Source organism: Canis lupus, chromosome 4 (assembly GCF_011100685.1).
Source record: "Canis lupus familiaris isolate Mischka breed German Shepherd chromosome 4, alternate assembly UU_Cfam_GSD_1.0, whole genome shotgun sequence".
Classification (NCBI taxonomy): Eukaryota; Metazoa; Chordata; class Mammalia; order Carnivora; family Canidae; genus Canis; species Canis lupus.
The window spans coordinates 88,479,030-88,504,230 of NC_049225.1; the positions used below are offsets into that span (position 1 = coordinate 88,479,030).

The following is a 25,201-nucleotide window of genomic DNA, read 5'->3' on the forward strand; positions in this document are numbered from 1 at the left end:
TGTGAGCACAGGCCTCCAGGGAGACCAGCCCTGCCGCCTCCACCGGGGGGGGGGGGGGGGGGGGTGTTCACTCTCACCGGGTGTGCACGGCCCGGATATGTGGTGTCTCGGTGCAAGTGGATCGGGCTGCTCAGCTCGTTGGAAACACGGTCGCCTTGTGTGGCCACATGACCCAGAGGTCTTCCCTGTCAGGGCCCACGGGCGACTGCTTACCGTCCTCGTCCTGGTGGGTGTTCAGGCTCAGCACCTGCGCAGGTAGAAACCCACAGCCTGGGAGTGTTTCCTTGGGCGGACAGATGCGGGCAGATGCGGGCAGGCGCGGGGAAGTGGGGCAGGTGGGGGCAGGTGGGGGCAGGCGCGGACAGGCGGGGCAGGCAGGCTCGGGCAGTTGGGACAGTTGTGGGCAGGCGAGGGTAGGTGCGGGCAGGTGCAGGGGGCAGGTGTGGGCAGGCACAGGCAGACAAGGGGGGGAGTGGCTCAGCAGTAAGTGCACGTCTCACTGCTCTCCGAGGGCCCTAGGCTCCCACTGCCCCGGCCAGCCAAGAACCCCACTTCCCAAACTTGGACACAGGGGCCCCCGCTTTCCTGCCATTCTCCTCGGTAGTCTCCCCGTAGCGTGCTCTCCTGAAAGTCTGTCTCATGACTGTTCGGGCTCGCAGGGGAGTAAGGACGTGCACCCTGAGCCGTGTTCTCAGTGCGGCCTGTCCTGCCTGGCGTCTTTGGGGGTGCGGTCGGAGGGGCGCCCACCAGCTGTGCCCTGTAAACACTCCCCCCTTCTTCCTGTAAGTGAAGCCCGAAGATGGGATCAAGGTCAAGGCTCGCTGCCTCTCCACCCCCTCCTCCCCTCCCCGCACACGTCAGGAGCGCAGGACCAGATCTTGTATCTGTGATACCATCAAACACTCAAGGGGTTTCACTTCTCAGTCTGTCTCTTTTTCCACGTGGGAAGTGCTCCCAGAAATTGCTTTTAGGAAAATTGCCTCCTCTGGCACTTGGGTCTGTGGCTGAAGCACTGAGTCTGCTCCTGCCCGTCTCCGGGTTACGCCGCTCCTCAGCTTAGAGGACAGGCACACGACCCACCGGGAGCCAAACGTCTCTCCGGGGCCGTTGTGGAATAATGAAATTAAGTATAACCTGATTGCTTATGTTGTCCTGCTTTTGAAGACTGTGGAGATTGGGGAATTTTTTTTTTTTTTTTTTTAAAGAACCTGATAGAGGCTTGGATGAGGATCAGATCAAAGTAACTTCTCCTTAATGTACCAATTATAGTCAATACTGGGGAAAAAAAAATGCTCCTTTTGCAGAAATTCCATCCTCTCCAACGTCAGGTTTTATTTTCCTCTATTCTAAATCTAATTAATTTAAAAAATCATGTGGATTCTTACAGCTATTTAGTTTTGAAAACTCTGTTTTCCGTAGTTGATGATCTAGGAGCTCAAGGTTCCTGGGCACACACAGATAAACTATGTAGAGAACCCAGTTGGTAATATATTCCCATTTCATTATAGAAGTTCAAATAAATAAATACCACATATCCCTGTGGTCTTTGGTAATATCAGACAGATGCTTACATGTTGGAAAGCCAAGGTAATATTTCTCTCTCGCGTTCCATACTGTTTCACTGTGCTGGGTTTTTTTTTTCCCCAGGCAGAGCAGCTAAAAGTTACACATGTGATCGAACCTTTTACTGACATGAAACTTAAAAATGCACCTTTTCTAATTCTGTGATATTATATGAGGGAACGTGAAGAATTTTGGCCAAGAATTTCAGGTTAATCCAACTCTTGGTTATCACAGATGAGTTCTTCTCATTGAGGATGGCCAGTGGTCTATTTCATGCCAGGGTTGTTTCTTCCTAAAATGATGCTTTTAGGTTGTCTTCCTTCCTGTGGCTTGCTTTCAACAAATACAAGCCAATTAGCATAAGCAAAGCATGATTAAGAAAGTAAATCAACTAAGGGGAAGGAATCCTAAATGCATTCCAAGCAAAATATAAATGACTTTTGGACTATCTCTTGTTTAAAATTTTCCATGCTCTCTGGCGCTTCTCAGCGTGATTCAGAAATTGACAATATTTCCTGAAGTATTTTCGGTGAAAAACAAGATATTTACTTAAGGAGTTTGAAAGAGATTAGCATTGGAGGTTGGAATATGCCGTGATTTAGAGCAGAAAGAAAAGAAGTTTTCTGGAGACTGCAGGAGAGCCTTGGGTTCTTACACTGTCCCGGGGGGAGGTGGTCAACCATGCGAATGAAAGTGTCTAAAAGAGAAATTTAGGCAAAGTTGATAAAGTGTGCAGCCCTTGGGTCATTGTAGAGAGACACAATATTTATGGATAAATGCAAAAATCTGTCCGGGTGAAAAATGTGCAGGAGAACAGTCCCGCTCAGCACATTCTCCCGGGCCTGTGTAGGCACCGTCTTGCTCAAAGGGACTGAGGACGTCTGGTGGAGCCGGAGAGCCACGACCCTAGAACCCAGGGTGATCTGGGTGGGCCTCCTCTCTGGAAAGCGGGGAGGATGGATGTCAGCCAGCGACGCCCCCACACCTCTTCTCAGGTCCGCATGAGCAGGGCAGCCCCACCCCACTCAACACGGTCAGCAAGTTTGATCGGAAGACTCCAAATACATGTAAAAATTTTTATTTTTTTTTAAAGATTTTTTATTTATGAGAGAGAGAGGCAGAGACACAGGCAGAGGGAGAAGCAGGCTCCATGCAGGGAGCCTGATGTGGGACTCAATCCCGGGTCTCCAGGGTCACGCCCTGGGCTGAAGGCGGCACTAAAATGCTGGGCCACCTGGGCTGCCCTATTTTTTTTTTTTTTTTAATCACAAAATGCTGGGAACCCATTTCCGGCCTTTCCTGGGCCTGTAGGCTCTCCCACCCCAGTCACCAGCACCACGCCTGGGAGCTGAGCTACTGAAGCCATTCAGAGAGCAGAGCTTGAAGGTCCGTCGGTCGGCCTTCAGCGCAGAAGTGGGGAAGCAGAGGCCGTCTGGGAGCCATGGGCAGGGCTCTGGGGTGCCCCCGGGGGCGTCCGCGCAGGCCCGGGAGGCAGTAACGGGGATGCGTCAGGCGGGTGACAAAGCCCCTTGCTGTTTGGCAGAGTGATGGGGACTGGCCGGGGCCCAGGCGCTAAGGCAGGGCCCGAGCCCTCCCGTCCACACTTCGTCCCCGGCCGAGGGCTGGCTCGTGCGGGCCGCGGCAGCGGGTCTAAGCAGGCGTCAGGCCCCGGACATAGCACGGCCTCACTTAGCAAGAGTCTGAAGCGGGAGGCCGCCCCGATCATTGCATTTCTGGCTCCAGAGCACATCCCTGTCGGCTCCCAGAAGGGGGCCCGAGGGGCGCTCTAGTCGGAAGCGTCGGAGCAGGAGCACGTCTTCACCTCGTACGTGCTCTGGGAAGGGCTCCGTCCTTGGCACTCTGTCACGGATTAAATGCTTTTCTCACGCCTCAACCATACGGTGTTGGCCGATTTCTCTCAAGATTATCATCCAGGTTAGTCACCGGAGGGGCTGCTGCCCTCGAAGCCCAGGGACTAGACTAGAAGGACTGGGTCTCGCCCCTGGGCCTCCTTCAGAGCCGTCCCTGAGACGGGCTCTCCAAGCAGACCGACCCTCTGGGCCCCCACACGCCGGAGAAGACGACCCACTGCCCTCCTCTCCTTCGACCTTGTGAAGCTCAAGCTCTTTTGGAGAAACGTGGATACAGTCAGCGGAGCAAAGACCAAAACCGCGCACATTGTCGACTTCCATCGTCTGCAGAGAAAATGTGGTCCTCTCGGCCATCTCTCTCTCAGCTGGGGGCACTTGAGCCAAAGGGGAACCAGTCATCTCCGGAACCGAGGTTTTCCGAGTGTTGACCATGTAGTTATAAGCCTAGAGAGCGGGACAGACATGTCAATGGAGCACAGGGCCCGCCGACGCCTCTCGAACAGCCCGTGATCAAAGGATGCTTGTTGACATTTCGAAAAATGTCTTTAAAAAATATTGAGAGAAGAGTATTATTTCGTGACATATGATAATTAGACCACGTACAGAGTTCGGGGCCCATCGGTAAAGCTTTCTTGGGACCCAGACACGCCCACTCACTCAGGTGCTGCCGATGAGTAGTTACAGCCTCGTCACCGAGGCACCGTAGTGTTCACGTAGCCTAAAACATTTGCGGTCTGGCCCTTTCCAGAAAAGGTTTGTGGAGCCCAGAATATAGCATGTTTCCCTGCTCTCCAGCTGCTGGAGAGAGACAGGGAGATGAGCAATTAAAGTGGAAAATGGAAGGTTCCAGGAGACAAACGTATGTGAGAGCAGGTGGGAGCCTGGTTAAGCGTCCTTGGGGGCAGCAGAATCTGTGGGGAGGGAGAAATCTTGAGCTAAATTTTGAAGAGCGTGAAAGGGGCCCAAGCCCATCAGCACACGAAATCGTGTATTTCTGAGGACTCACACGTAATTCGGCATGACGAGAGCAAGAGATGCTTGCTGGGGAGCCACAGCGGGGATAGGGTCTGACCATGTAGAGGGGCCCTGTGGGCGGGGCACGGGTGGGGACCCCTGGAGGGCGGCCGCTGTGGGTGGCCGGTCAGCCTGGTACTGAAGAAAGAGCGTTGGCAGCGGGGGGCTTGAAGGAGCGGGGGACGCGGGCGCAGAGGGTGTGCGAGGCCGAGGGGTGGCCATCCGGGCATGCCCGGGCCCTGCCTTAGGGGGAACCAGGCAGCCGCTGGGCCCAGGGTGGTGATCCCGGGTGTGCAGTGGGAGCCACGGAGGCAGAGTGGGAGTGGGGGAGCACTGGACGGGATGCGGGAGGCCCACGGGCAGCTGGGGGGGGCAGTAGGTCTGTTGGAACATCTTCTTCGCCGAATGTCTGCGGGGCCCAGGGGTGTGTCCGGGGGGCTCTGTGCAGGGTCTGCAGCTCAGCACCGGCTCAGAGCTCGAGAGTCTGTCTGGTGGAGCGGGGTGTGCAGGGCTCTGCGACCGGGTGAGGCCACGGGGACCCGGCAGCCGGCAGAGGAGGGTGACGGCGCAGGACACTGCGGGCCGGGCTGCGGGAAGGCGGGCTGGGGGCACCGGGGGGAACCGGGGGGGGCACCAGGGCGCCCAAGGCAGAAGCTGGCGCTGGGCGTGGAGCCAGGACAGGTGCCTGTTCTAATGGTAGAGCCGCGCTTGGGGGGCCTGGGAAGACACCCTGGGAGAAGTGAGGGACCAGGCCCCGGACGGCAGCCGGGTGCCCGTGGGAGCAGAGCTGGGCTGCCGGCGAGGGGTGGCCCACGACCTCTGGGCTGGCGGCCAGGCCGGCAGCGGGTCCAGGCACCGCGGGGGAGCGAGGGGCCCTGACATGCACTGGGCTGCAGGGGGTCGGCCGAGCGCTGGCACAGCTGGCACCCAGGCTGGAGTGGGGGGCCCGGGGCCCACCTCCGCCTCCAGCGCCCCAAGAGCCACCGCAGGGTGGGGTGTGCGTCCTGGGCTCTGGGGAATGAAGGGGAGGTCCAGGAGCGCTGAGCCTGCGACAGTGGGTGAGGAGCCTGGACGGGGTGCTTGTCCCCAGGGCGGGAGCGCCGAGGGCCGGGGGACAGCGGAGGCCGGGGTGCACAGCAGGTTACGGGGGGGCCCATCCGCACCGGCCTGCAGCCGTGTGTGCCTCGCGGGAGCCGGGGACGGTCACCGGTGATGGCCGAGAGTGGCGGGGCGGGAAGGGGCATCTGTAGGGCTGCAGCGCGTACCATCTGTGCGACTTCACCCCTCCCTCCGTGCGCCACTACTGCTTCCTGGGAGACGGTGGTGGGAGCCTGAGGGCACGGGCCCCGCACACCGAGCAGCCCAGACAGGTCGGAGCGTGTCCCCGGCCACCTGGACAGTGGCTTCGTCCCGAGGCCACCGCGCCCACAATGGGAAGTTTCCTGGGGGCAGAGACCACAGTAGGTTGCGTGGCGGTGGGAACCCTGGCGCGAAGACGCAGCCCCTTAACCTAGAATCCGGGTGATTGTTCTTCCAAACCGGCTCCTGCTTCTTTGGGGCAATCTCCTGGCTTTGAACTATTTTGCAGCCAAGAACTTTATTTACTGAAGAGAATGTGAGCACGACCCCTCTGCTAGATGATGCTTCACTGCACAACACAGAGGCTTAGGGGTGTGGGGGGACCGGCAGGGAGCAAGGACACGAACTCGGGGCACGAGGCAGCACAGATAGGAGCACAGAATTGAAGCCTGTACGTGTTTTCAGCTGCTTCCAAATACATAGAAATAAGGTTTTAAAGACCATACCTGCCTGCAGTGCTATCTCAGGTTATGTTTTCTAATCCAGGTATTATTCAAAGCAATTTTCTTCAAATTCCCCATTTAATCCTCCCAACACTCGACGAGGCGTAGGTACTGTTGCTCTTCTCATCTCAGAAACGAGAGCACCTAAGGGTCCAGTAAGTAGTCCCCCCCCCCTCCAAGGTCACACAGATTGCAAGAGGGACCTGAGACTGGAATTCAGACCTTGTGGCTCCAGAGTCTGTGTCCGAATATTTATGTGATTCAGTTAATTCTATTTATTATTTAGCAAATGCCCCTCCTTATACGCTGAGCTCGAATGATTCATTTACAGGATGACGTTTGTTCATGAGGCAAAACCACACTAGTTGTGGTCTCAAACACCTAGGGCGTAACGATGGAAATGAAGGTTTTTGAGGTATAGGGGAGCTGATTTTAGATCAGAAATGGAGGGAAAAAGCGTCCCCCCAAATCCAAAGCAATGTAGCCATTTTGTGAAGTCTTTGCTCACTTATCTAAGTCAACAGAGCCTGTAGAACATGCTGAAACATTAGTAGAGGACGGGCAACATCTAACACAGCGTCCCAAGACCAATCTCTTTCCAATGATGTGAGTGAAACAATTTTCTAATAAGAATTTGTATGTAAAGAATCACATCTAAACCTTGAATTTTGTTGCTGGATCACAGAATAGAAGATTAAGGAAACTGAAGGTCTGAGCATTTTAATATTCAGGTTAAAAAATTCCATTAGTATTTTCAATTAAAAAAAAAATCTTACCGATGTCGTGTGAATGAAATCAAAGAGTTACAAATCTTATTTACGTTTAGGTGGTTGCTTTTGTGTGGAACTTCCACCCACCGCCTATAGGATTTAAGAGAAATGAGAAACAAAGCCAACAAAGACGCAGTAGCCTATTTACAGATGCAAAGATGAACGGGTTTTAATTAGATATTTCAGTTTACTTATTACTTACTTATTCAGTTTAGATCTTTTTTAGTATCATTCTCACTCTGAAAAAATAGAACGACCAATACACGTTTGCTTTACTCTAGAGATTAATAAAATGGTGTTCTGTGAGTTTGCCGTAGACTGTTCGTCCATTGGAAAAGGAGGAAAATTAGCTGTGCTTGTTTCTGCCCGCTGCTAGGAAGAGCCCACGGACACTTTCCTTCTAAGAACCGTGTCTGGTCTGGAGCGCCTGGGTGGCTCCATCCGCTCAGCATCTGACTCTCGATCTCAGCTTGGGTCTTGTTCTCAGCGATGTGAGTTTGGGCCCTGCATTGAGCTCCGTGCTGGGATGGAGCTTACTTAAGGGGGGGGGGGGGGGAACTGTTTTTAGTCCATATACCAACACATGGAAAACAAATAGAAATCTACCAAAGTAGATTCTCCATTCGGAAACTTTAGCACAGAAAATGGACGTTGATAGGTTTTTTTTTTTCACCCAATACTGTTACACTGGGGTTTTTGGAGTTACTTTTATAAATTGTGAGGGTCGCTGTAATCCTTCCCAACGCTGCAGCATACCCTTCAAGATAAAGACCAGAGAAGAACGCGCCATCCCAGCCTCGGAAGGGACTGTGATTCTATCTGCTTCATAATATAACATCCCTTGAGGCAACGAGACACTAGGGTGGACTGGCTTTGGCCAAGGATGGCTCCTGAGGTCTGAGTTCTTGCAGAGGAAAACACACTGGACCAGGCATCAAAGGTCTGGCTCTGATCCTGGGCTCTAGCACTAGCGGTGAACCCTGGGGCCTGCCGTGTCACTTCTTTGGGCCTCAGAGTCCTCACCCCCAAAAGGAGTTAGATTAAATCACACCCGACAATTTTTAATTTTGAAATTAAGTGACTATGTCCACCGCCGATCACTGTTTATGATGTCACCCCTTTGCCAAAAGGTGTTTCATCAGTTCATGAATCGAAGGAGAGACTTCAAGTTATATTCGGCTGAAATTAAACTAGTTCTAATCCACACTCCCAGTCATAGGAGGACTCCAGGATATCTTTGTCATCATCAAGGGCATTGGGCTTACTTATTCCTTTTATCGAAATAATCCTATCCATAGGTCAGTCTTTTCACAGGCCCTTTGGGTAGCAACTTAGATGATGTAACAGTTCTCTCTGGTGAATCCTCTTAAACCGTTTAAAAAATTAATGCATCGTGTGTTTTATAACGTGTAACAAAGCTTGCAGCTTTCGAGGAAGGTTCCGCGGCTATGCCAAAGGTAGATTTGAGAGGCAGGGCTAGTAATTGAAAGATCAGGAGTCTCGTATCTACTAAGGAATAAAAGAAATCATTAAAATAATTGATTGATGGATTGGCTTCTTAGAACAGCAAGTAGTCAGATGAACGGGCAGCATCTCTTTGAGTCTTCCTGTTTTGCCGGGAAATGGCAGAAAAGACTCCATATCTGCCTCTTAGGCTTTAGGCCTGAGCGCAGTCATTCTGTGACTACCTAGGTTCATGATTGTTAGACACAGGCACATATTAGATGACCAGGCCGACGAGACCACGGAGGAGTCGGCTGCAGTTAACTGGGACCGAAAATAAGTCCTTGTAAAGAATTTGAGCTCTTCCGTCCCCTGCCAGGCCGTGTGTGTGTCTGTGTGTGTACACATACGTATGCTCATATATGTATGAAACGTGGGCCCTGATTCCTAAACCCTTTGGAGTGCATGTCTCCATCTGGTATCTTAAGCTAGTTCTCTACCATTTTAAAGAACAATACTTGAGACCTTTGTGTTTGTGGCACCATCACAACTAGACTTAAGTTGACCCTTGTTATCCTTTAGATTCCAGGGATGACTACTCTCCTCTTTCTCATTCTCTCTCATTTAGTGAAGATTTGTTGAGCTTCTACTCTGAAGCGTCAAAGTAGGAGTAGGGCTCCTGTCCTCAGGGAGCACACAGCTGATTGAGGTCACGGGCATATGCACAAATTATTCCACAACGGGTAACGAGTAGAACGATGTGGGTAATTCCTATGTGGTGGTAGAAGGCGGGAGGGAAGGACTAATTTTGAATGGGTCAGAGAAGAAATCACGAGAGAATGTGGGTCTTTCAAATTTTATAATAGTTCATTGTGAAAATGTAGGAGCGATCATTCCACAGAAGTCTCTGTCTTACGGTTGCTGAGAAGATAGAATTAGCAGAATTTTGTGCGAGAGGATAGAGGAGTCTAGGTGATTCCAAGGTTTTAGCTTAATTGACTTGGAAGATGGTCATTAACTGCAACGGGGATGGTAGGTCAAGAAGCAAATTCAACCTATGTCAGGACCTTTCAGAAAAGAGTATGCTTCCCTCCCTGCCAATTAGTAAGCTATCACGCTCCTTATTAAAATTTGGCTCTGCCGTCTTGTTCCATCGCCAGGCAGTGATGTCATCCACATTGAAGATCCAGCACCGATGTGCTCTTGGCATCCAGGCTGATGGCTGCAGACTTCCCTGAGCAGGCAGGAGGACAGAGAGAGTGGCAGGGTCACAGGACAGACACCGTGAATTTTCTCCTGTGTGCTCTCAGAGAAAGGATCACTTAGGGTCTTCACTATGATGATAATCTTTTGGCCGGAGGCACTGTTATGTCCTCTACCGTGGGGCTGGGAGGATCAGGTCATCAGTACTGGGAAATCACCCAGCCTCTAGCTGCAAGGGTTTTCATGCTGTGGGAAGTTTGTGAATAATTCTTATTACAGTTCTTGAACAGAAGATTTTATTACCAGTAGTTTGAGTGTTTGAGCCTCTGAACTTTTTGCCATCGTGATCAAACCTGCCATTCTCAAGTTGAATCTGTGAATTAATACATACATACATACATACATATGTATATATATATGTATATAATTTATATTCAACAATGAAAAAAAATCAACTCATCTTTTATAGACGAAAGTGCATTTTTATGTGGGATATTTGTTCTGATATGAACAGCACTGGAAATACATTTTCACAAAAATCCCCATATAATCAGGACATTGTAGTTCCCAAAGACCTGGCTTTTAAGATACCAATTTATGATGGCTTTGTTTTGTGAATCTAGTAACTTCAGCATATATATATATACGGGACGAAGAGCTAAAATTCTTTACAAGGGCTTATTTTCGGTCCCAGTTAACTGCAGCTGATTTCTCCGTGGTCTTGTTGGCCTGGTCATTAAATATGTGCCTGTCTCTCTCTCTATATATATATATAGTCTTTCAATTTTCATCTCTGTAAGTTTTATATTTTTGAATTTTTGTTTTTTTCTTTAAGCTCCATACATGTTCAGTTCAACAAAAAGTATTCAGTAGACAAAGAAGGAATCACTCATGTTTATTTCTTCCGGATTCATATTAACAAGATTGAACAATGAGGGAGTGACTTTTAAACTGTTTACCTCTACCGTCACATCTAAGTTTCCGTAACTGTTGGGCATTTAAATTGGGGGTCGATCGGGAAAATACTCCAGGAAGATTAATATATTTTAAGACACTCTAGCAAAGATCATGCAACAAGGGGTCTCTTGGACCCCAGTCTTAATGATAAATGTTTCTTGAGCAGCCATTCTCTGGTCTTCAGCTAATAGAAATTAAGGAGCCAAAGTTGGGTCCACTTTATGAGATTGACTCTAAATTGTTCTTAAGTGGGATTAAATGGGACCCAAAGTGTCCAAAGTACAATGACTCCTCAGAATGACATTGGTTATGTTTTATAGAATATGTGTAGATTTCACTGAGCAAGGTGGGGAGAGAGGGAGAGAGACAGAAATCTTAGCAATGGATGATGGTGAAATTTAATCTAGAAATCTCGGACATCTTCACAGTCAAGAGCCATTTCTGGCCAGATAACTGCTGTGTGTTGCAAGTCCTTTAGCGCTCTCAAAGGTCGTTTTGATTGAACAACACGCAGGGCTTTAGCCTTTATTCCTTTGTGGACCTTGCACTTCTTGGGAAAGCTCAGGGTGGGTGCAGCTCCCCAGATGAGGCTATCACCACTTGTAGTGTTGCCTTCAACAACTTTCTTCTTGCAGGTGGTGAGAAGGAGGGGCTGTTTCATTGGCCCTCTTACAGATGTAACAGTGGCCTTTCCTTGGTGTTTCTTCTACTTTATATAAAGACACTAATCCTATCATGAGAGTCTCCCCCTCATGACTTAAAATAGCCCGAATTATCCTCCCAAAGGTCCACCTCCAAATACCATCACATTAGGGATTAGGGCTTCAATGTATGAATTTTGGAGAGACAGTCAGTCCATGGCAAGGACTCTTTTAGTTGCTTTTAATTCTATGACTAAGAGAGACTGCCTTACATTGAAATCTATCAAGAATAGGACTGTAATACTCAAGGTTTATATGTAGACACATCTGAGCTCCAATCTCTTCTCTTATTCTCATATCTTCCTGATGTTGGACAGTTCTTGAATCCCTGAGTCGCAATTTCCTCAACCATGAAATTGTTCAGTCATGGTATCTATTTGTAGAGTTGCTGCCAAGATTAAATGGAAATCTTGCACATAAAGCACCTAGTGCGGTGCTTGGCACAAAATAGATCCTTGATAAAAATTTTAGTTTTGAAAACAACCAAACCTATTTGAACAAGAGCTGACACTGGTAATACAAATAATTAAGTGATTTGATCAGTAGTTCGGTTGTTAATATCAAAAATGTTTTAGTATTTGATTATACATTTTTCAAGCCTCTGTTAATTATAACACATCATTGGTTTGTGTTGAAATAAACACAAGTGGTGGTGGTGGTGTGTGTGTGTGTGCACGCACGCACTTGTGTGTGCATGTGAGCATATGTACCTGGATAGCCTCCCCCATCATTTCTTTGGGTAATTAATTCATTTTCTACTACAATATGAGAATTTCAACCGATACAACACTCACAGATTTGGGATATATTTTATCTATACATAAACACTGTGCTTTTATTCCAGTGAAACCAGAAACATTTAAACTTACTTTTTTTTAAGAAGATTATTCCCTAACAAAAATGTTCCTTTGACATCAATAAGGGGATGCTCCAATTAGATGCTACTGGAAGGAAAATGATAGAGAAAGAACCAAACACACACACACACACACACACACACACACACACACACCTCTCAAAACTCCCAAGTTCCTATGAATCACACTTTGTTGACGTTCATGCTATTAATATAACAAGTATCCTAAAATATTTAATATTTACATTTTATAGACATTATCATTGCTTTTCCTTTTAGGTCTAGTGACTCAGATGCAAAAATAAATCTAAGCCTGTTCTTATGTGACCTGAGATGTCAAGGTGACAAATTCATTTTAAGACTTAACTTGAGGTATTACTCAGCAAAGCGACTGGAGAAAGGGAGTTTCTCAGTTGTGAAACAAGAGGAAACGAGCATCAGTAAGAAAGTATGGCAGTATGATTTTTAATAGTTGGATTTTCAGCATATGGGCTAAAGTTGAATGAATCCTTACTCTTGGATTTCAGCAATTGTAGTAGCCCTATGTTCTCATTACCTCAAGTAAAAACGGCATTTGCTGTAATTCTAGAAGATTTAAATAAGAAAGAGGAAAATGCACATTACAAAGGACAACCTTGGGAGTGGGGTGGCATTCCTCCTATTTCAGGAAAATTGAAGCTTCTAAAGGGCATGGAGTAATTCTGAGCGCTTATGGGAAATAAAACAAAATCTAAGCATCATTCATAACTTGAAATGCGATTAAGAAGCAGCAAATGGAGCTGGAAATTCAAGAGGACTATGTCTTCACGAAAACTTCAAGTAGCTCCCTCTCTAAATTCAGTTCAGAATGTACCATAAAGACCTGTGGGATTTATTTCTGCACACTGGGTAGATTTATGTATTTAGAAAAGGGCTACCAGAAATGTATTCCCAGAAAGTGGCTTTAAGCTCTAGTAAATGATCTGATTTCTGGCCTCTCAAAGGAAATCAATAAAAAAAGAATAGGATCCTGCAAAATGAGTGGTTTCCTGGGGTGAGGCCATCCCGCATCACTGCACTTCTCCAGAATGAACCTGTTGCAAGCTATAATGGTTATGTGATTAGTGTGAATGAATGTTTCTCACCACATAGATCCACTATTGACTTTTTAATTAATAATAATGTCTTGTGTTTATAGAGCTACCATCTTGAGGAATTTTGAGTGCTTTATAATTGATGAATTTCAATTTATCTTCATACTATCCTACTGAAAGTATAGATTAGGTACTCTGATTGTGTTTTAATGAGGAAAAATAGAGCCAGAAAAGTTAAATCATCTCCCACGGAGATTTCGGAATGCTAATAATAGAATCATCAATTAATATCTGCTAGTCTTTAGTTCTAATTCTGGATGTTTCCCAAAAATATCTATCAGTCGTGTCAGTTATTCCTTAGGAAAATGAATTGATCAAAACAATTATTTGCAATTGCTGTGATTAACAGAAGTTTACATTTCTTCTCATTATTTTGGTGGCATTCCATAATTATTATTTAGCAATTTTTGTTTATTAGACTGCATGCATGTTTTAGTGATCTATGTTCACATCCTTGGAATGTTCTTAAGTTATGTGTATCCGGAAGTTTATCTTTTGGTAAGAGATGATGTAAAACTTAAATTCTGGTATTTGGTAGTTGTGATTTTTTTAAAAACTGGGTATCTCCATCACCGACTTCTCATTGTTTTAGCTGACAAAAAAATTGAAGTAATCCCCCCAACAACACCATGTTCAAAACACTTATTGTACCTAAGGGAAAGTTACTATCATGCTTTCAATCCCCCATTCACCCAGCCTTAAAAATATAAGACTCTGATTCTTACTGCTTCTTGCATTACTGTTCTATCAATTTTTTAAAATCTGACAAGTGTGTTACTCTCTTCTTCTGCAGTCTCCTTACTATATCTACTTTGCTCCCCACAAGCAATGTGCTAACCTCCCTATTTGTCTCCACAACTTTAGTCGTCTATGCCTCAATATATCTGAGATAAATTTTCCTGATAAATTCTCTATAATTTTTGAAAGTATGAATTATTCAGGCACAAGGAAGTAAGCAGAGTATGTTGAACAGCCACATCTCCACCACCCAGCATAAAAAAATGTGACATTAGAGATAAAGTCGAAAGGCCTATTTGAAGCCTCTCCTGAACTTGTTTTTTCTCTTTGCTCCCCACTATCGTGTCTTTCATGGTTATTATTTTTATGCATGTTTTTATATGCTTTACATACATATCTGAATATATAAAAATGTGTAGCATATTTTTTTACCCAAGTCATTTCTTTCTGACACTTGCACTTTTTTCTTCACATGACTTTGAGATTTCTGCTCTTGTAAAATTTCTCCATGTTAGTGTGAGTGACTTTGTTCTTTTCAGTTGCGTTGCTGTGTCCATTCATCCACACAATGCAATTTATTCCTTCTTCTCTGAATGCACTTGGGTATTGTTTGGGATTTTCCCCATCAATATGAACAATTACATAATGAACATTTTTTAAAAGATTATATCTTTTAGAAAGAAAAAAAGAGAAAAGGAGGGTAGGGGCAGAGGGAGAGGGTGACAGAGAATCTCAAGCATCCCCCACCCCACCACTGAGCGTGGAGCCTCATGCAGAGCTCAATCTCACGACCCTGAGATCATGACCTGACCTGAAACAAGAGTTGGGCACCCAACGGACTGCACCACCCAAGAGCCCCTACATAATAAACATTTTTGTACATGATTCCTTGTTCACATTTGTGAGTTTCTCTAAGCCATTACTCAAGGTCTAAATAGTGGGAGGTAGGATCTGCTCACTTTCCATTTTATCATTCAACAGTGCTTGTGGCCAACTGACATACTGTACTTGCATGCCATATTCCATCTAAGAAAAGGCTCTTCATTGATCTATCAATTTTCTTTTTTTTTTTAAATAAGATTTTATTTATTCATGAGAGACACAGAGAGAGAGAGGCAGAGACACAGGCAGAGAGAGAAGCAGGCTCTATGCAGGGAGCCTGATGCAGGGCTCAATCCCAGGACCCTAGGATCATGACCTGAGCCAAAGGCAGACGCTCAACTGCTGAGCTACCCAGGTACCCCTGTCTACCAAATTTCAATGGAATTTCAGCTCCTGAAGGAGAAGAGCTCCTTCTCACATGTCAATCTGGAGGGACCTCCCCAAGGAATTTCTTCTTGTGAGGCGTCACCAATTCAAAAGCTGTTGGGCCACATGCTCAAATATGAATGTATGAAAAATGCATGGTGTGGTGAGATCTGGGTTGGATGGCAGAGATGGAGCCATGTGTCATCGTGCCGTATCGTACTTACAGGCTGCCAGCTAATGGTCCCAGGGGTTCTTGCGTTACCTTGCTTATTTTCCTGAGAGTCTGTCTCAGAAATGTGTAATCTTCCAATCTACTTTGCATCTTTGCTGATGCAAAGATCAAGGACTCTGGTGCCAGGCTACCTGGGTTGGAATCCCTCCTCCACTGTCACTAGGTGTCTGCTCCTGAGCTCATTTGTTGTTTGTAAATAGGAGAGACGTGCTCAAACTTATTTCGTAAGGCTGCGGTGAAAACTGAACGAGGTCATATACATGAAACTCTCAAGTAGGTGCTAAATACATTTTTGTTGAACTGTTGAAGAGATAAAAATAAGAAAAAGTTGTAGCATACCTCCTGTGTGTCAGACACTTTGAAGAACTGGGAAGATGGTAGTGACTTTAATATGTCTCTTTCCCAATTAACTACCAGTTGAGACTAAGCCGCCAACATATTGCTTGGCCCACAGTAAGCCCTCAATTAGATGGTGAATGAATCAATAAACCTAATGATTCTCTTAAGGCAATGTAAGTGCCCAATGTATGTCCTCCACCATGATGGAGCAAGTTAATTTGTCCTTGAGAATCTTGTTCTGTGCGTGTCAATGTATTCTCATTCTTTGGATGTTGATTATTCCTGTATAATCTGGAAAGTTAGCCATAATATTTGAGAAGTCAGGATACCATATTTTTTGATGATGATGAGTAACCGAGAATTGACTATTTCTTTAATCACTTACTTGTATACAAAATAATATTCTTAACTTTATTGATTATGATCAGCCCCCCCCCCCTTTTTTTCCCCTTGAATTTTAGGTCTCATTGTCCACGAAGGAGCTGCAGTTTACAGAGTATTTAAGCGCTGGCGAGCTGTTAACTTACACTGGGATGTATTAAATTATGATAAAGCCACAGACATCGAAGAAAGTAGCCGGGGAGAGTCTTCCACAAGCAGGACTTTATGGTTGCCATTGACGGCTCTACGGAACAGGAACTTGGTCCACCCAACCCAGTTGACCTCCCCGAGGTTTCAGTGTGGCTATGTGTTATTGCATCTGTTCAATCGGATGAGGCCCCGTGAAGATTTGTCAGAAGATAATAGCTCAGGGGAGGTTGTGATGAGAGTGACTTCTGTGTGACAAAAGTGTAAGGCGGCTTGGTGTAGACCACCCTGCACATGTTGGAATGTAATTGCAATGAATGGCGAAACCATAGCACTTCTAAAAACATACATCTATGAACTTTTTAAAATTTATGCTTTTTATATGAACATTTGAATTGCAAATACATTTTTCTGAAAAAAAAAAAAGTTCTCCGGTTCTTTGTTTTCTGATTTATCACATCTTTTATAAGTTGGTACTTGAAATCATTTTACATATAATTTAACTCTCTACTTGGTTAAAAGAATGATGAAAGTTATCCTTAAGGCTGAAACTATTTTTTCTTGCTTGTTTTAAATATATTTTTATCAAACTTTTTGCTCCATGTGTAGTTTTTTAGGCATGCTACGACTGGGAAAGAGTATAGAACTCTGTGGGCAGATGCCAAAGTGCCAATTGGCGCCACGATGTTGTGTATTGGTCCTCCATGTGCCTCATGCTTATTGGCAAATGTGAGCAGGACTTTTTTGCTGAGATGAAATAATCTGTCACCAGAAATGCAAGCTCTAGGAATGTTGGCTTGTTTTCTAGCTTCTGAAACAGTACAGAGAGCTTATAAAAACTTAAAGATGAGTGGGAAAAAATAGTTTTACTCCAGTATGTATGACATACTTGTATTACATACAAGTAGATGGGACATTCTGCATACTTCTAACTCTAAAACCCCCCCAAAACGTTGCATCATTGCTCACGTATGATAATAATACTGCCCCACATTTGCATAACCCTCTTACAGACCTATCGCAGTCATTTGGGTTAATTATTAGTGTCTTGATTTCTGTGAGCCCTATCTTAATTAGATTTTCTTTTTGTAAAAGCTTATATACCTACTTAATCATTTAAACACTGATCCTATTACTTGGCTTAATGAAGTCCAGGGAAATATATTCACCAGCAGGGAGAAATGTTTCTCTTTCACTAGATAAGTATTTTTTTTAAAAGAAAAGAGGAAAAGAAAAATGAGACTATTGATTCCCCAGGAACAGTTTGCTAACTTGTGGCACCTGGAGATTTTCCACCTTTTAATCCTCCTAATGAAGGGAAATGGCATAGTTTAATGAGCAATGACAGAGTAAATGAAGAGGCAGGCAGTCATGCTTTCCTTAGAAACATGAGTTGAACATGTAAGGCATTTGAAGTAATTGATGATTAGATTTTAAAGCATATGAAATGAAATGCTTTACATTCTATTTTCTAAAAATGACCTCCAAGTGATTAATAATAGAGTAGTTAATGTGACTAGGTAACACTGTGATTCCCACATAGCAAATCCCACCAGTACTTGAAATAATAGTTTCCCCAGTTAAACAGCTGTCACAAATGAGTTAAGGATGTGATCATTTGCGGAAATGGGAAGGAGTCGGGAAGTCACGAAAGGAGGAAAGCAACTAGAGTTTTAGGGGCAGATGAGGAAAGCGAGAGTATTATTACACATGCTCATTCAGTATGTCATTTGTTTTTTGAGGGGGAGGGGTTTCAATATTCATTTTAGGGAGAGACACAGCTTCCAAATAGCAGAGAGGCAGGGAATCTTCAAGGAGACTCCTCACTGAGCATGGAACCCGACAGAACCCAACACGGGGCTCTAGCCCACTACCCATGAGGTCATGACCTGAATCAAAACCTGGAGCCAGATGCTTAACCCACTGAGCCACCCAGGCACCCTTATATGTTGTTTGTTTTAATCTCATATTACATGAGTCAATCCTGGGTGAGGCACTGGGAGGTAGCCGTCGGTGCTATAAATCTGCTCTCTCAGAATCCTGCCCCTGGTATCGGAGCAGATCATGTAACAGAGACACCAGGAATGACAACCTGCTGTCAAAGAAATAATCCACTATTTGTATCTCATAAGTGTTGATGTTTGTCCTAGACTGTTCAATCGCCAAGAGGAGCCATCAACAACAGCACCATTAATGGAGAATAATTGTGGGTGCTATTTAGAGCATCTCATTAAAACTACTGGAAAAAGGGCTTAGGTACAGACTAGACTATCACTGCTCTGCATTTAGCAAGTCTGCCCTTTAAATCAGTGCACACCTTTGTTTTCATATCAACTCACTAGAAACAAAAAAGGGTAATGACAGAAACCCCTCTCTGAGGTGTCGGGTGTGGTGCGTGAGGTGGAGACGTCTCCGTGTGAGTGGGCTAGTCAACCTGGAAGGAGTATGTGCTCCCAGGCTCCCCTGCTTTTCAGCCCCTTGCACCTTGGATGTACGTTTTGTCTACATGCACTATTTCCCCTCCTCACCTTCCTAGCCCCCACATCCTAATACACACCCCCACGCAGTCACATCCCCACATCCGACCCACTGAAGGTTGAAATAAGAATCTGGCAAAAATTTCTACTCAACAAAATGTACTCTCCACGAAATGATTACGTAGAAACTCAAACAAAGCACTCCAGGTGGGGAGGGGCATGCGTTTAAAGAATTGAATTCACTGCTTAAAAATAATTAAAATTTTAATATGCAATGTGAGTTGTGATATAAACAATCAACTTTAAAATTTGTTGTAAATGCTGTAATTCAAACTCTGGCTGCCTGAAATATCAAAAACACACACGGTAAGGAAATTAGTTGGAAATATTTTAATTGTTTTAAAAATATTTTTCCAATATTATAAGCACTTAGACCTGTTCTGTCTCTTTTCAACTACTAATTTGGAGGACAGTCAGGTACCAAGCACCTGCTGGGTGCCAGATACTGCTAGTAGCAGGCCACAGGTTGACCCACGTCCACAGGGAGAATATAGGGACGTGCTGCACCACAGCATATGTGTTGAGATACAGGTGAGCAGAAGACAGTGATAGACCAGAGGAGCAATCAGAAATCCCTGGGTTGGCTAAGGAAGGCATCACTGAGGAGCTGGCATTACTTGGGTGTTGAAGCATGGGTAGAAGCTTGCCAGGCAGACGAAAGGAGAAGAACATTCTGGAACAGCTCCTTGGGGGTGAAAGAGAGGCATATTTCAGTAATGATGACAGATTTTACATTTGGGAGCAGAAGACACATGTGAAGATGTGATCCATCTCTACGGGGTTGACAAGGTAGCTGGGATTGAACTCCACAAGGAACCATCAGAAGATGGTGTTCTAATTGCAGGGGGTAAGACTTTGCAAGGTCAGTTTTGTTGGATGAATGTCCTGCAACCCCAAACCTGTGGGCAACACTCTCTGTTCTCAAGATGGGGCTAAAATATAATGGATTATGGTCGTAATCCTCAAGAGAGTTTGGAGAAATCCTGCAAAATGAGATAGTAGGCAGCAATCACACACAGGCGCTACTGCTATAAATTAGACAATTCAGTAGAAATATTGGGGGCATTGAATGGGCTTCCCTCCCTCTCCCAGAAGACGGCAACACCCATAATTTTGAAGAGGAAAGTACGTTACAGACCTTGTGCAGTAGAAGAAAGTGTCTCGGTTATTGAAAATAGTCCTAAACACTTCCCAGGATAAAGATCATCATCTGGTTTTTCTTAAACATAATTAAAATTTTTTCTTCTATATGTCTCATTAACTAAAAAGATGCCAAAATAAAAAAGCTCTCTGTGTTGATTCTGTTTCCATATGGGAAACTGCAATTCTTTTCCTTCTTGTTTTTTTTCCCCATACTATTAACATAGCCTATTATTTCTGATGATGTGCTAATCAATCTTCCTTTATCTATGAAGTGAAACAGCAAAATTAATGTGTCTTTGTTAATCTAGAATTAGATCAGCTATCATATAACAGTTGACATGTCATTTTAAACAGATGTCATAATTTGTCCATATTTTTCTTTGTAATTTACTTTTTTGACTTGCAAATTTTAATGACAGTAGATTACAAATATCTGATATTTAAAATTTTTCCTTCCAAGTTCATCCTGTATCGAACTTCCATGGCAAAGGTTTTTTTTTTTTTAATTTTCAATACACATTTGTAAAAATGACCTAACATAAAAATAATTTGATATTCGGTATATTAAGGAATAATTGGTTTAAAACCTTAAGAAGATACTTGAGGCAGTTAGTTCAGTCCCATTAATCAGTTCAGAAAAAAATGTTCCCATCATGTGTGTGTGTATGATACAGAACTGCAGCAGGTGCCATAACTTATAGCAAAGCTCAAAGTTCTAGGCCCCCGTGGAACCTAGAGATTAATTCATTATCTCATAAAGATGCCATTTTATACACAGTGGATTTATCTAGTAAATTAGCCAAAGACTTCAAAGTTATTTTAAGGGATTTTTCCCCCTAGGAAGTATAGATGTAGGACCCAGTGTTTTTTAAAAAGCACATCATAAACTTTACCCCAAAACATGTGTTATTTGTTATTTTCCACAACAAGTTAGTGGTCACTTAATTTTCTTGTTTTCATATTTCTGAGAAGTTTTTCTATATGTGACATGGCCTTTCAGGGGGAAAATTATCTTTTCTAATGCAGCAAGTAGAAAAAAGAGGTCTGCTCCAAGATGCATAGGGAATGGAACCTAATGTTTGTAGGTGGATAATGGTGACCTAGGCGCTGTGGAGCTATCAGGCAGGATGCTCAACCAGCTGCTGGACCACAGAAGGGGCATCGGCTGTGAGTGAGCGGGACCATGGGGGGGGACGGCTTCTGGGGTGGCACCTCTAGCTCCTCATCACAGATCCACTGGGGTGTTGGGAACACAGGAGATCTGCCCAGAAGCTGCTATGATAACAAGGACGATGTGGATGGAGGCTGCAAATGCTCTACGGGACACACTTCCAATCATACTCTTGGGAATGTCAAGAGTTAATCAGAAGGAAGAGCCAAAGCATCGATCTAGAGACCAGGAGAAGAGAAAGTGACGCCATGTAACTACGCCCTGCACCATGCATTGTTTTGGGGGCTGCAGTTCTCGGGATGCTTCCTTCTCTACCTCCCCCTCCTTACCCATTATTCTTGGCTTGGACGAGGCACAGTCATGATCACCGTGGGCCATTGTTAAAAGCACTGTGATCCCGGCACGTGGCGGGGCCCCCGGCTGCCCCAGCTGGTTATGTCACCACGGCCTGGCTCCGCTGTCGGGCTGGAGAGGCAGCCCCCGGGTTAGCCTTGGCTTCCTCGCAACAGCATCGCAAGAGCGTGGGGCGAGGCGACAAGGCCTCGGAGGCCTTGACTTACAAGTGGTCTAACAGCCATTCGGCTTGGTTTGTCTCATTGGTCAAAGCCGATCACCAGGCAAGCTCAGACTTAAAAAGTGGGAAAATTAGATGCTACCTCTTGACGAGAGGAGGGACAATGAATTTGGGCCCATGTTTAATGTACTGCATTTCATGAAGTTTCCATGGACTCTTGAAAAAATATGTGTTCTTACAATTGTTAGTTGTGATATTCTAGAAATTTCTGTTATGACAAACGGGTCAATATTGTTCAAATTTATATCCTTACATATTTTTAAAATCTACATGTTTTTTTTTAAATAGTAAATTTATTTTTTATTGGTGTTCAATTTGCCAACATATAGCATAACACCCAGTGCTCATCCCGTCAAGTGCCCCCCTCAGTGCCCGTCACCCAGTCACCCCCACCCCCCGCCCTCCTCCCCTTCCACCACCCCTAGTTCGTTTCCCGGAGTTAGGAGTCTTCATGTTCTGTCTCCCTCTCTGATATTTCCCACTCATTTCTTCTCCTTTCCCCTTTATTCCCTTTCACCATTTTTTATATTCCCCAAAAGAATGAGACCATATAATGTTTGTCCTTCTCCGATTGACTTACTTCACTCAGCATCATACCCTCCAGATCAATCCACGTCGAAGCAAATGGTGGGTATTTGTCATTTCTTACATGTTTTTATCAATCACTTCCTTATGATTAGGGATTTATCTATGTTTAGCTTATAAATTTTTGTTTTATGTGTTTTAAAGTTCTGCTTTTAGGTATGCATATATATGCCTATATATACGCATAGATAGAGATACAGATGATACAGATAGGGCTATTGTGTCTTGACCGTTTTTCATTATGAAATGTTCTTTATCTCTAGTATGGAAGTTCACTTAGTCGATATTAATTTTGCCATGCCAGGTTTCTTATAGCTTTTTATTTACAATGGTTCACATTTTCTTCTCCTTTTACTTTATTTATTTGAGAAAAAGAGAGAGAGAGAGAGTGCACACAGATAGGGAGGGGCAGAGGGAGAGAGGAAGGAGCAGACTCCTCGCTGAGGGGCAGCCTGACAGTGGGCTCCTCTCAGGAACCTGAGTTCATGACCTCGAAATCAAGAGTCAGATGCTTAATTGACTGAGCCACCTAGGGGTCCCTCCTCCTTTTCCTTTTAAATTATTTGTGTTTTTATACTTAAATTTCGTCTCTTGAAAACAAGATAGAGCAAAATCCTGCTGTTTTATTCACTCTGAAAATGTTTGCCTTTTATCTCTTTTGCCTTGTAAGACAACATAGTCCCCTGTTTCAAGGATTCAAATTTGGATATATTGGGGGGCCCTTCTATCTTTCCCTGCATCTCTACTTCTCATCCATTTCAGGCCCCAGTATAATTCTCCTTAGGAAGAGTCACAATAATAAATAATGGAACAAAAATCAAAACAAAACAAGGAACTATTCACAACAGGATGCAACCATAACCTTGGGAATGAAGGAATGAGGATTATTCTCTTTCATTTTAGTTTTTTATGGATGGGGGGAAACGATTAATTGTTTATAATTAATAAATAACCTCTCTACAGTTTACTTCCCCCCCAATTCATGAATCTCTCTCAAAATCTCTAAATATAAAAGTACAGTTTAAAACATCAATTTATGGGGCACTTGGGTGGCTTGGTCAGTTAAGCAAACAACTCTTGGTTTCGGGTCAGGTCATGATCTCAGGGTCATGAGATTGATCACCACATGGGTTCTGTGCTCAGCGAGGAGTCTGCCTTTCCCCCTCTCTCTTCCTCCCCCTCTGGTCCTCCTCCTCCTCTCCTTCCTCCTCCTCCTCCTCCTCCTCCTTCTTCTTCTTCTTCTTTCTTCTTCTTTCTTCTTTCTTCTCTCTATCTCAAATAAGTAAATAAATCTTTGAAAATAAAGTAAGTAAAACATCAATTTATGTAATTCCTTGTCAATGTCTATGCCCAGAGCACCAATCATGAATTTAGGCAGAGATGGATTTCCTGAAGTGAATGGACTTTTTAAATGTCAGAAGAATGTTCAAGAAGAGAGTGTGACATTTATTTCTTGCAGATTTAATCTTTGCTGTTTGCCTCAGATCTGATAGCCTTACAGGAAACAGAATTCAGAGTGCACGTTCAAATTACACCCTTTGGGAATTATGCCTGAATCAGCTCTGTTCCACTGGAAATCTTTACCTAGACATGTTTATGGAGAATTTGCATTAACACCCTTCCAAATAAAAGCCAATAAATTTATTGACAGAATTTTGAACTTAAAATGTTCTTTTACTTCCCCCCTCTCACTTTTATCTAAAATACCCTCAGGTATAACTTACTTTAGTCTTTTTTTCTGAGGCTTGTAGAATGTAGTTTAATCAAAATGGCAGGTGAACTTTTTGTTTTTATAAGACTTTATGACTCAAGTCGTTTCCATCTGGACTAAAATAGTATTAAAACACCTACTTCCAATTAACCAAAGCAACTACTTCCATGGGTGATGATTTTTCTGGACATAACAGAGAATGCACTTTGAAATGGCACCCAAGGGCAGCCCGGGTGGCTCAGCGGTTTAGCGCCGCCTTCAGCCCAGGGCCTGATCCTGAAGACCCGGAATCGAGTCCCATGTCAGGCTCCCTGCATGGAGCCTGCTTCTCCCTCTGCCTGTGTCTCTGCCTCTCTCTCTCTCTCTCTCTCTGTCTCTCATGAATAAATAAATAAAATCTTTAAAAAAAAAAAAAAAAGAAATGCCACCCAAACAAAGTAGGAGGGTTTGTGTCTATGACAAATACAAGTTTAGAAGTTCTGGTAGGTAAGTAGTCGTGTGCTACTATCGTTACCGATGTGGGGTTTGGAAGGCTCTGTAGCTCTACGGAGGCTGCTCTGAAGACATCATCAGGACGAGTAGTCCTTTTTAGGTAAATCTCCTAAATACACTTGCTGTGTCAAATACACGCAAGTGCAGTGTTTGACAGCCCTTAATTCCAACCATCTCCACGTTGCTTCGTTGTCATTACCAGAAGAGGACGTGTACGTGGGTAGGGAGGAGGGCGTGGGTGTGGGGGAGATTAGAGCAGTTCATCCGCATCTGTGGAAGATTCATCATCAGGACAAAAGGTTGGAACAGTCAGTGCTCGGGATTTCATTCTGAAGCGTCTGGTGGTTGTTCGTGCCACCATTCATGGAGCCGAATCTAATTCTCATCCACCGTGCTTGCTCTTCGGAGTCACTTAGGATCAATTTTAGCTGTGCTCAGAGATGTGTGGGAAGTCTGGCTCCTGTCCCAGCTCTATGACCTCACTCAGGGCTGACAGTCTTAAACCCCAGCAGCACCCAAGATTGAAAATGCAAAATTTGCCTTTGGGAACTAGGCTACTTTATCTGGTAAATATTTATTCATCTCCAATC

The 25,201-nt window shown here is 44.5% G+C and overlaps 1 protein-coding gene across 1 annotated transcript in view; it reads left to right on the plus strand.

Moving 5' to 3' along the window:
* MARCHF11 (membrane associated ring-CH-type finger 11) overlaps positions 1-16,819 on the plus strand; it is a 106,515-nt gene extending 89,696 nt beyond the window's left edge. Inside the window, exon 5 of the mRNA XM_038535477.1 lies at positions 16,332-16,819. Coding sequence (XP_038391405.1) covers positions 16,332-16,654 — 323 coding nt within the window. The 3' untranslated portion in view covers positions 16,655-16,819. The remainder of the gene's footprint in view (positions 1-16,331) is intronic.
* The last annotated feature ends 8,382 nt before the right edge of the window (positions 16,820-25,201 follow it).